Source organism: Gymnodraco acuticeps, unplaced genomic scaffold, assembly GCF_902827175.1.
Source record: "Gymnodraco acuticeps unplaced genomic scaffold, fGymAcu1.1, whole genome shotgun sequence".
Taxonomy (NCBI): domain Eukaryota; kingdom Metazoa; phylum Chordata; class Actinopteri; order Perciformes; family Bathydraconidae; genus Gymnodraco; species Gymnodraco acuticeps.
Window position 1 is genome coordinate 996,959 of NW_022991603.1, and position 12,444 is coordinate 1,009,402.

The following is a 12,444-nucleotide window of genomic DNA, read 5'->3' on the forward strand; positions in this document are numbered from 1 at the left end:
ATACAGACTGAACCTATCCACCAAATTATGTGATATTTGGATACATTGTTGATGAGTTATGATCATTAGCTTCTAAGCCCTGCCTTTTTGCAAATACGTTTTGATTAATGGCGGCCATATTTATCGACTGAACATGCTCATTTCCTAGGGTGATGTGTGTGACCCTCCATCGATGCTGTATACGAAGTTTGGTATCAAGAAACTAAACATTTAAATGTAAGTGTTTGTTAATCAAAGTAGGCGGAGCTTAGAGGTTCAAGAGGACCAAATGTAGAGCAGGTCCACCTGGATAAGTCTGCAACATTTCAGGTCAAACATACGGTGCGACTATGTTAATTTGTCAGTAATGATTTACATATAGGAGGCGTTAGCGACCAAGTTGGACAATTTGAACCCATTGACTCCAGAATGTCACATTTGTCACCGGTCCTGGCGTCCGTGCAAATGTATACAGCTTTTGAAGCGTCCTAAAGCCTAAAGCTATTAATAGTAATAGTAGATCTCAAGCTCCCTCTCATTTAAAGATGTATTCAATGTACTAGTGACAATAGGAATGTAAGACGCAGAAGTTACGGATGAAAAATATAAAATAAAACAAGTTATGTTTGTGGTAGAAAGGTATATTGTAATTTCAAATTGAATACATTTAATTTACTATAATAACCATAACAAATGTTTATGACTAATGTGAATATAAATGTACAGAGATGTATCGTCTATCATACTCTGCATTTTGCATTTATTCGGTTTTTGCGAAGTTACACATCAGCATTTCTACACTTTTATCACATGTTTTTATAGGTTCTGCCTTTTGAATTTTATCCTTCATAATTATTTATAAATCTTTAATGATTTCTAAATGTAATAGATGGAAAATCTTGTTAAACTATGAAAGTTTAGAGATGTTTCTGTGCTGACTGCTGAGCGCTCTTGAGAGTTTGGATGTCAGTGCTTTGAGTCCTCTTCCCAACATTTACTCAGAACATTTAAAAGTGTCTTTCATACATGTTAAATCCTCCTAAACGCTACTGAGGGATTTTTAAATGTATCATCAGGGAGCTTTAAATATTCCTTTTTGTTTACTTTTCAACATTTCACTGAGATCAGCCATTAAGATGCATGATGACAGTTATATAGAGATGTGTTATTTTAATATTCCAACAGAATAACAAAACATTATGGATATTCAAATATTCCTTTTTGTGTGCACATTCACTTAGAAGTATTTTTTTATAGAAGCTGAGCGCTGTATTTTTTTCCTGTCAATCAGATCGGCTCAGGTTGCTCTCTTTAAAGGAAATTAAAAGATTAAATCTATTTGAAAAATGAAAATATTATGTTTCATTTATCCAGGGGAATGAGTCGTTACGCAAGAGAGAGCCGTATTAAAGAGGACATAATGGGCTCATTTCCAGGTTCATATTTTGTGCCTTTACTGTGATACTGCTTTCACTATGTTAGAGGTAAACAAAGGAGTCCAATGGAGGCGTTTCAGGCAGAGAAATGTTTGCCTTTGCAGACCATTTACATGCACTAAAACCTATACAACACTCTACAGGAAAGGGAGAACCCCAAAAGGCATAATAGAGCCTCAATAAGTATTTTCAATTCACGACACCCCCATGTAAATGTGCAATAAGACATACACACACAGAAACTAAGCACAGTGGAAGATTGTACTTTTCTCAAAATACAGATGTGTCCTTCAACAACTAGGGTGGTCTAGTGAGATGAAAAATGAGATTTAGGTGTGGACAAAACGAGTGGAAAGCACTGGATTGATCAATGGATGGGCTCATTAATGGATAGGTTGTTTGTCAGTCAGACAGATGCACTTGTACTATAAGTGCACAGACTTTGGGCCAAAAGCAGAGGGAAATAAATGGACGTAAGATGAGTGTGAGAGCGGATTGATTGATGGATGAGTGCATCAGCAGATGGATAGAGAGCCGCGGAGCTGCATGAGAGCGCAGGTGATGAGGGATGTTGTATGTCTCTTCTCTGTGGGTGTGTTTGAGAGTAGGGGCTCAGTCGTTCTTTGTGTATGCATTTAAGTCGTGAAAATATAGCGTTCACAATCTGCATGGTTATCATGTAACAATGTGTGTCTGCATGGGTTTTTGTGTTCATGTAAGTGTTTCCATTAGCTGGTATTTACCGGACTTTGATGGTTAAAAATCTGCTGAAGTCAGAACATTTTAAATCTCTTTGGTCATCATATTCGGTGTATCTTATTCCCCCTTAAGCACACTTTGAAGTGTGTTAAAAAGGCGTAGAAAGTAGACTAAAATAGCACAAGCCTGCAATAAGTTATTGTTATATTTTCCTTTGTTTTCACAGAGTTTGGGTTCTATTTGTTTTAGGCAGTAACTAAGGCTATTTGAAGTCAGCCGCAGCATGCCGTGATTAAAATGTAATAAGCCAGATGTATATTTTGGTTTATTTACAATGATTTTATTCCATTTTATTTTATCCGAAATGTTTTACGCCTGAAATAAAGGGACATTTTGCATCATAATTATCATATTGCTGCTATAAGCAAGTCTGTGAAGAGGACTTGTTTTGTTTGAAGTAGTCTACTTTGAGTTTCTTCTTTAAATAGCGTTCCTAAAAATGGTTTGTGTAAAACTCAACAATAAACACAGATAATATTTGACCAAATGTCTTTATGTTTGTCTTTTGTTCCGGGCTTTAAAATGTTCCCAGTCTGCACGGTATCAGTGTCTCTGTGCAAACCCTACTCTCAGTATCCATTGATCCTCTTGCATGTTACAGTAAGTGTGTTTGGCTCTTCAGTCTGGACACATTCATTAGCTGCCATTCCACCTTGTTGCCCCTTAATGATTACAACAAAGCAGCACCAGTTTAATTAAAGTCCACAGCTCCTCCCGAACCAAACCGAGCCCCCTCTGTGCTGCATGCAGAGGTTCAGTGAGAGGGGGGGGTAGGTCAGTGAATGCCATGTTATTAATTAAACCTGAAGGGGCTCTGAGAAAAAAGTCCCCTTGATTGTTGATAAAGTCTTGCAAATAACAAATGATAAGGCAAAGCTGACCATGATGAGTACAACAATGTGTTATTGTTTATTAATAATAAGGTATCAAGTAATCATGACCAATTGTGCAGCCATGGTACCTTTGTCTGGTGCTTGTGGTGGCAGTAGCTGGACGACTCTTTGTAGTGCATTCTGGGAAAGAAAAATGTCGCCATGTTTGATTAAAAAGTAGAAAATGTTGGCACGACACTGCCTACAGAAGCAAATGCTGAAATACCGCTAGACTTCACAAAGCAACTTTAAAAAAAAAAAAAGCCCTCTTTTAATGTTGTCTTTTGAAAATCATACATAATAATTTACATATATTTCAAGTCAACAAAGCAGTCACTTTAAGATTCAATGTATTGTCATTACATAGTACAGGTACTATGTAACAAAACGGTTTCTCTGCATTTGACCTAGTGTTAGGAGCAGTGGGCTGCCATTATGTACGGCGCCCGGGGAGCAGTGTAGGGAACGGTGCCTTGCTCAGGGACACCTCGGTAGCACTTGGTCTTTCCGGGACTTGAACTGGTGACCTTCCAGTTGCCAAGCCAAGTCCCTATGGACTTCGACACCAATCTGTTGAGGTGAACTTTCAGGCCTTATTCTAACATTTAACAAAACAAAGCTTTGAACAGTCTCGAGCTTTAATTCTGCTCTCTGTATGTGGTTAAAAAAGTCACTTCAGTCAAAATCAATTTAAGCTGACTCTTTGTTCAAGGACTATACCGTATAAGCTATAAGGAAATATTAACCATTGGACACATTTGTACACCCTTTAGCTTTCTAGTGTCTGAGTCGGCATTTCTCATGTCATATTCTGTACAAACTGTGAAGTCCACTGAGACAAATGTAACATTTGTGATATTGGGCTATCTAAATAAACATTGATTGATTGATGTCAGCAGTTGCTAGGAGACTCACTGTAAACATTTAAGCCCACTAACCCCCCCTATTTTAAACAACCACATGTAGTCTTGGTTAAGTACTATTTGTATTGGTATGTTGTGCCTCTACTGTGACACGTTTACATGCCTTAATGTTCAAAAACACCCTTCCTTTGCCAAATGCAGGCTACATTTGCAGTTATTCTCATAAGCCAATCAGAGCAGACTTTACTTATTCAGGATGGGGCTCAAAGTGAGAGGCGCTATAACAGAGTGTGAATACAGATATTCTCAGACAGCCATTATGTAATAGAAAGTATGTGTTAAAAGCATACAAATATGTTGTGGGAAAGAAGTATGACCCTGTAAATGAGCATAGCATATCCCACCAGATGTTACTTCTGTTAATGTTATCCGCAGTCTCCACATAGTGAGAGTGTAATCTTTTCACGTAATTAAAAACGTGGATTGAGACTGTTAAAACTCACATATAACAGCCTGTAACCTCAGCACGTTGTGAAATGCTATCCTGTTTATACAAAAGATTACAACATCACCTGATTTACTGACTGCACTAATAGTTTTATTACAAATTGGAATGCAACACATATCGATTACATTTGTGTTGAAGGCTGTTTTGACCCTAAACTTACTACGGTTGAAACAACTGCAATAATATACTGTATATCCTTATTTCTTAACACAAATACACTTTATTTGACTTTATTGTTGTCAATGTAGAATCACTCTATGTATACATGTTCTCAAAGGATAATAAAATAAAACATCAACACATAACTGATCTTCTTTAACATTTTATCCACAATCCACACAGCAATAACAACGCAGTCGCTGCTCACAGTGCTGTCATGAAGCCGTGATAATTATAAATCAGACTCAGCGAGGCAGAAAATTACAGTACATCTGAAGTCTGTTTGCCGATAAATACACATCCAGCTAAACGTGTTCTTGTGGGATTGTTATTTGCATATTTTTGAACACCTGCAAGGTAACTGCTGCAGAGTAAACACATCAATTTGAATTCATTACAGGTCTGTTTAACTTTCAGGACTGAATTGAAGCTGCACGGCTGTCTCAAGTTAGATTAATGTGCGCTGGTATCTGGGCACAAATCTATCTGTTGCTGGAGAGTGGTTCTACTGTATCAGCTGCTGCTTGGGGGGTTTGTTATCTTTCTAAAAAGTCCAACTCATTTGGAAAATAGTTACATTGGGAGTGCATTTAACACCCGTCCTGTCAGAGGCAGATCATTGTCTCGCTTAAGCTCTAAGAATTGGGTGAGAAATGTATATGAATGTGAGGCTGTGTTTCGAGACAATGTGTTAAGTGTTAGAAGAGGAGAAAGAAGCTGTGTGTGTGTGTGTGTGTGTGTGTGTGTGTGTGTGTGTGTGTGTGTGTGTGTGTGTGTGTGTGTGTGTGTGTGTGTGTGTGTGTGTGTGTGTGTGTGTGTGTGTGTGTGTGTGTGTGTGTGTGTGTGTGTGTGTGTGTGTGTGTGTGTGTGTCACTGACAGTAGTTAAGTCACACTAATGAGGAATGAGGCTGAGCGTCTCTGTCTTAATGAGATCCTGCTGAGACTGACAGCCCTATTACCACACACTCCTCTGCCTACACACACACACACACACACACATACACACATACACACACACACACACACACACACATACACACACACACCATCTACTCCCTTTTTAACCTACACGGCGACAATCTGAATTTTACAGACGTTTATATATAGTTGGTAAACATGTCATTCCTTTCTCTGTCTCCACCCATTTAGACACAAACATACATCTAATTCAGAATTTGTATTGTTGTTTTTGTTGACGTTTTGTTGTAGCCTGATAATTCCTATTTCTTTTTTAAATGTGGTTTCACTTGGTTATCTAGTCTGTCATTGTGATTGACACGTTGGGTGCATTTGCAACAACTTGTAAACGTGTATCTCTGACACTTTTACATTTTTTAAAGTTATATTTGACTAATACTTACATTTTACTTCCTTCTGGCTCTGCCTCAGGAAAATTGATTCCAAATGATCTTTAATGCGAACATATTATGCAAATGTTGAGGTTCATATTTAGTGTCTCTACTGGGACATGTCTCCAAGCTTTAATGTTCAAAAAGCTCTTTATTTTTCTCACACTGTCTGTGCTGCAGCACCTCTTTACACCCTCTGTCTGAAACCAGAGCCCAGTCTGCTCTGATTGGTTAGCTGGCCGGCTCTGTTGTGATCGGTCAACTGCTTAGAGATGTCCCGCCTCTTATGTTTCGGAGCGCTAACCAATAGAGTTACATAGTGACATAAGTAAACAAACCCTAACACACTACAGGAAAGGGAAAACCCCAAAAAGCATACCAAGGCCTCTTTAAAATATTGATTGGCTTATTTTTTAAAAGGCAAAAAAGCAGTCAGTTAGCAAAACACCACACTTTTGAATGTGCTGATAGAACAAAACATTATAAAATAATAATGACAGAATACTTCACACTATCCCTTACGCAGCATCCAAGTACATGTTGACTGCTGAACAGCATTTGTCAATAATGATTTGTTGTCAAGTGAAAAAGACGTTTGTAATGCATGAACATGGACTGAGACATGGCTGACCTCTGCTGATCTTCGTTGGGTTTAGTGCTGCATAGAAATAACTTGTCGCACTCCTTCCCATCCACAGACTTTATTAGTATGACCTCAACAGCTCGTGCCCTCGACCTGTGTTTTGAAACAGAGTGTCTGAGACTCAGTGAAGATGTCCTCTTGTGTACATGTGTCTTTGTGTCTGCGGTTTAGTGTGTGTTTGAAGCCGCCTCCTCAGCAGACCCCGCTGTGATTGACAGGCGCTCCGTGCATGACCCAGATCCTTTGGTGGGCTGAAAATGATGGAGAGGAGGGAGTGTGTGTGGGAGGATGCTAAGTTAAAACAGTGTGGGAGGTGACTGGAAAACAGAAAAGGGTAGATGCTCGAGGGACAACTTGAGAGCACTTCCTGTTTCATATTCTAATTGAATCAGTGTTGCCTTCTTATGTTCCTCTTTAACATCAAAAACAGTCTTGTGTGAAAGAGCAGTTTTTTTGTCTGGTTGGATGATGTTAGTCTTACTTTGTATTTCTGTTCTGCTCCCTTTTATTACATCAGGTTGTAAGTTTAAAAAGCAGTTATGACAGCGCTTCAGATTTTTAAAACCCCATTTTACTGTAAAAATTAAGCAACAGATCAGTCAGTAAAAGAAGATCTGAAGACTTCAGAGAGATAAAGTGGGACAAAGCAAGATGAGCCCAGCATTTTAGTTATTTGAAGCCTCTCAACTAGAGGAGTCTGGGTACAGCCGGTGCGTTCACACCTGCCTTGTATAGTCCGGTTGAATCGAACCCTGGTGCGTTTAGCCGCTTGGTTCGGTTCATTTGGCTCGGTGTGAACGCAGTCCGAGACCTCTAAAGTGAACTAAACAACCGGACTCTGGTCCGCTAAAATAGGTGGTCTCGGAGCGCTTGCTTGCGAACTCTGGAGCGGTTCATCGCTGGTGTGAACGCAGTCCGCACCAAAACATAGGAAGCGTGGTATTTACGTGTCACAAGAACGCGGATATCTTCAAAATCTTTAGCGAAAGAGTCTTTCAAGACCTCCGCGGTTGTTTAGTTAAACAGTGAAGCGGAATGAAGTGTTGAACAGTGTCGTGTAAAGTAAAAATGCTCCGTCAACTACATAAAAGTAAGAACACCTGTCGTCGGTGAAACGCCCCTCCTTACTGCAGAACGTCTCTCATTATGTTATAATGTTTTTTAACGGACGTTGTCTGATTATATAATCATATGCGCGGGCCGCTAGTGTCTGTTGATCTCCAGATTAACAGCAGCATGAGAATAACCTGCCGAAGGTGCCGATGCTCCATGGCGGAGGCTCCGGTAGAAATTGCCGGGATTTGCGTTTTTACCCCCTTAATGTCTGACCAATGGTTGAACAGCATTTCCGTGCACATGACTTGTGTTTAAAGTTTATAGTCCGTTTGAGTTTTGCCGTGTGAACGCAAACCGAACCTTCTGAAAAATGAAACGATGTAACAAACTGTCGTCTGGTGAGCTCCAGAGAACGGACTATTAGGTGTGAATGCACCCTAAATGTAAAGCATGTGGACAGGGAGAAAGGGAGCAGGGTGTTTGTAGGAAAATACCAGATGTGTCAAACGACAATTATCTCAATTTATGATTGAATATAACACACAGGACTTTGTGTGGATTGGATTGTTATTGGTCTGGAAAACTTAAATTATATAAAATAATGTTATCATATTAGTAAGATAATGATGGTTAACAAAAAGTAAATCACTTATATAATATATCACTTATATAGTTTGTTTTGTACGGCGACCTTGAGAGCCTGAAAGGCGCCTATATAAAATAAATGAATTATTATTATTAGAAAAAGAAAACCAAAACAAAAGACACAAATTAAACTCATAGTTGATAAGCCTTGGAAAAAAAACATACAACCATCAATCACAATTTTGTTTTGCAATTTTCGACTTTACATAATACTCTCTTTTCCCCGATGTAATCATTATTTGATGTGCTTGTCTTACATTTTAATGTATTAACAGGTAATTGTTAATAGTATTTGCTACAGTGTTCTAACTCCTACTGTATTGTATCGCATTAACTCTCACTTTCTCCACTGCTTATGAATTATTCTGTACATGAACAGAAGTGTATTGACTTCCAATCTGAATCCAAAGAGAGACTAGATGTCTGTCCTCGGGTGAAATAGCTTCACCCCTGAAAAATAAGTAAACTTGGTTTGAACTTTTTATAGATCCCAAGTTTCTCCAACCAAGGTCACAGGCAATCGACATCTTGAATATAAATACGTCTTTAAAAATGAGCTCCATGTGGCTCAGGGCTGGTTATACTCCCTCTCAGCAAGGAATGGACTAACCATAGTAGAACTTATAATAATGGCATTCAGCACAGTGCTCTGGTTTTCTGCTGCTCATATAAATAAGTAGCTCAGATTTCTTTTTTTTTCTTGGTTCACCTCCTAGTTGAACATACCCTGAAAAACATCCTGTAAGATGTCTCCTCTTCAAGGACCGATGGTATTTCACTGATCTCTTTGGGATTTCTGCGCGCCTCGCTATTAACCTGATATTGAACCCAGAGTCTGTGAAGTAAAAACATTTTGGCCACTTGTATCCGCTTCCAAGAGCTGTAATCAGGTCTGAACCGTTATTGCTTCCCCCTCTGCACAGGCGCTCTTTTACAGCTTCCTGCTACAAGCTTTTTCTTCTGTGTATTAACCCTAAAGGAAATAAAGTTCAACACATGCTGTGGTTGGGGACAAAAAACAGTAGTAGACTTTTTCTTCAAGAAGATTTGGTATTGATTCTCGATGATTAGATAGAGGAGAAGAGTTCTGCCAACAGCCATGGTGAACACTGTTTTTCTTTGAGCTAGCAGACTTATCTCATCCAATACTTCAACAACCAAGTATGATCATTTGGCGTGGAGCAGAGCACTGGTGACCTGCCAGATGCCACTCAGGATGATAACATATACAAGCATTCATCTAAGTCTGCAGGTTATTTAGGCTCGTGTTTGGATCAGGAGGATTATTTATAAAAGAAGTCTGCATCATTCTGAGTGCTTTTGTGCTGCTGGATACCCTTTCCGTAAAATATGTAAACATGACAGTGATGTGAGTCCTTGAAAACCTTACATAACACACACACACTTACACACACTCTTATATTGCCAACATAAGTGTATCAGGAACTCTTTGATTAGGCTCTCCTAAATGATTTGAACTCACCAAATGTACGTATTTACATATCAGCCTTGAGCAGATTTAAACTTGTATCAAATATATTGACTAGCTGTCTCTCGCTGTCTCCTCCATGCTCATTGACTACCTGTAATTTTCTGAGTGAATATACAAACTCAGAGATTCACAAACATGAACACATACTCACAATCTGCCCTCAGTAATGACTCCAAGGTTGTTTGTGAGGTTTGAATAATTCATTACTTCTTTCGTCTTCCTCGTTCCCCGTGTTTGCGCATCCCTCCATTTTACCTTCAGGCATGTTAATCACATACAGACAGGGAGATCTTTAGGTAGTAAACAAAGCATCAGATATCAAATATGATCATAAAGAGATGTTACATCTAGTCTATGATAATTTTTATGTTAATATGAATCTTATTTATGTCAATTTTTTAGAAACGACTAGAAATCTGAAATCATAATTGCGCGAGAGGCGGCGAGATTGTTGCTATTAATAAAAACAATTCAATATCTACTAGGGTTAGGGATTGTGCATAATGAGTGCTTTCACCTTTGGTATTTTAAGTATATTTTGATGCCAATACTTTGATAATTATACTTGAGTACATTGTTTTATGCCGAGTAGTTTTTGTTTGCATTCGCCAACCAACAACAATGTCTTTTAACAGCCATTCACTAAGCCAAAATTATCATAAAACAGGTAGATTTCTTTCCCAAACTTTTCATAAAACGTTAGTATTGACAGTATCAACTGTTATAATGATACTCAATAACACTTCTCATATGCTAAACATTATTTTCTTTGCTAACACTCTCCATAAATCTTTTATAGGTCAGTGAAATTGCCTCTGAAATTGACCAAAGTGTCATTAAAGAGTTGGATCAACTGGGCTCAAACTCCCTGGGGAAAATTTTTTTTATTTGATAGTCTGATCAGAAACAGTGTTGGCTGTGTCCCTTCCTCTCTACGGGGCGTCCGGCAAATTCGGACAGCCATGAAAGCTGAGTAAACTTTCATCAGGACGTTTGGGGACATGGAAATGTGAGCACACCATGGACACAGTAAACAAAAACTGGAAATTAGATGTGAAACCGCTGCCAATATTACTACAAATAATCCACTTTAGCTTTCTCTCTTTTCCTGTCTCTCGCTGGTTCCTCCTCTCTGCATATTTAACCCTTTCTTCTCTTCCCTCTCTCCAGATCACACCTCAGTTGGAGGACTTGGGGACAGTTTCTACGAGTACCTGCTGAAGGCATGGCTCATGTCCGACAAGACCGATACAGAAGCCCGCAAAACCTACGATGAAGCCATTGAGGTACATTAAAGAGATGTGTGTGTGTGTTATGTTTTATAGTTATTTCTACAGAACAAAGAGACACATTGTGCATAATCTCAGGAAAATAATTTATTTATATATTTTAAGAAACTCATCTCTTTCTTTGCGCAGCTCAACAACAGTTGCGTCCTTATAAAAACACTACTTCAAAACACTCCTGCAGAAAGAGGGTGAAGACAAACTCATTATTTAATTACCTTTTACTCAGCTTCCTGTCAGAACGCCACAGGGAGAAATAAACTGTCCTTCGGGAAATGATTCCACACACACATACAGTATGTTTGTATACAGCACTTTGGATATGAAGGACAACATCTCATTTCACGCTCAATGCATCGTTTTTTGAAATATATATTCAGATTTGATCGTGCCAAGGGAGTATTTGTTTTCACAGCTGCTGCACAACAGATGTACACTTATCAAAACAGCAACTGAACATACAGATAGTAACAGATATACATATGGCAAAAGACAGATATAAAGAGGACAGACATTTTTCATTTTTATTAGAAGGACAAAAAGATTTAAAGACATCAAACCAGGCCCAGCTGGTGTCTGCATAGACTCACATGTGTAGCTCCAGATTCAATTCTGACACCTTTTTAAGCAAGAAAAGCAGCCGCTATCACGTATATGTTTTACCAGTTATCCTTTTTTAAGTGACCGACATTGATTTAAGAACATGTAATTCACTCTCTCCTCATAGTGATCGGAGCCCATCACGACAAAAGACAGATGCTTTTGTTTTTCAAGTAAAGTGAGAGTGGATTTAGCAGAGGGCAGATGTTGTGTGTCGGGTGAAGATGTGTCTGTCAATCATTAAATCTGTCACCGAGCGAGCAGAGCAGATGCTGCAGAGCGAGGGCTGAGAGATGTGTCTGCATTTCAAATTCTACACTCACCATTTTGTCCTGGTTTCTTCTGTTCGACCCCCCCCCCCCCCAACACCCACATACACCTGCTCTCAATGTCAATGCCTCATTCACACAACTTTACCCAATTGAAACATTCACACACACACACACACACACACACACACACACACACACACACACACACACTCCTTTAATATTGCATTGATAACCTTCATCCACATTCCAACTATAATAAAAACTGTCATTATCACTTTTTGACCATAATTATTAATTTGTCATCCTGATATTTTAATCACTACATGCATACAATTACACACACACATATGGACACTATAATCCACGTCTGTCCACATTTCCCCCACATTTTTACTGCTTCATTCAACCTTTTCTGGCCTTATCTGCCCAAAGATCTACGCTCTAACTGCATAACTTCTTGCACTAATGTACATTCCCAAAGATATTAAAGTGACTGTTATTTTGTGTATATTGATTGTTGTGTT

General features: G+C 38.8%; 1 protein-coding gene across 1 annotated transcript in view; it reads left to right on the forward strand.

Annotated features, from left to right (window-relative positions):
• Window positions 1-12,444, forward strand: part of man1a2 (mannosidase, alpha, class 1A, member 2) — a 139,158-nt gene that overhangs the window by 102,069 nt on the left and 24,645 nt on the right. Inside the window, exon 10 of the mRNA XM_034198005.1 lies at window positions 10,933-11,048. Within this exon, the coding sequence (XP_034053896.1) occupies window positions 10,933-11,048 (116 nt within the window). The remainder of the gene's footprint in view (window positions 1-10,932; window positions 11,049-12,444) is intronic.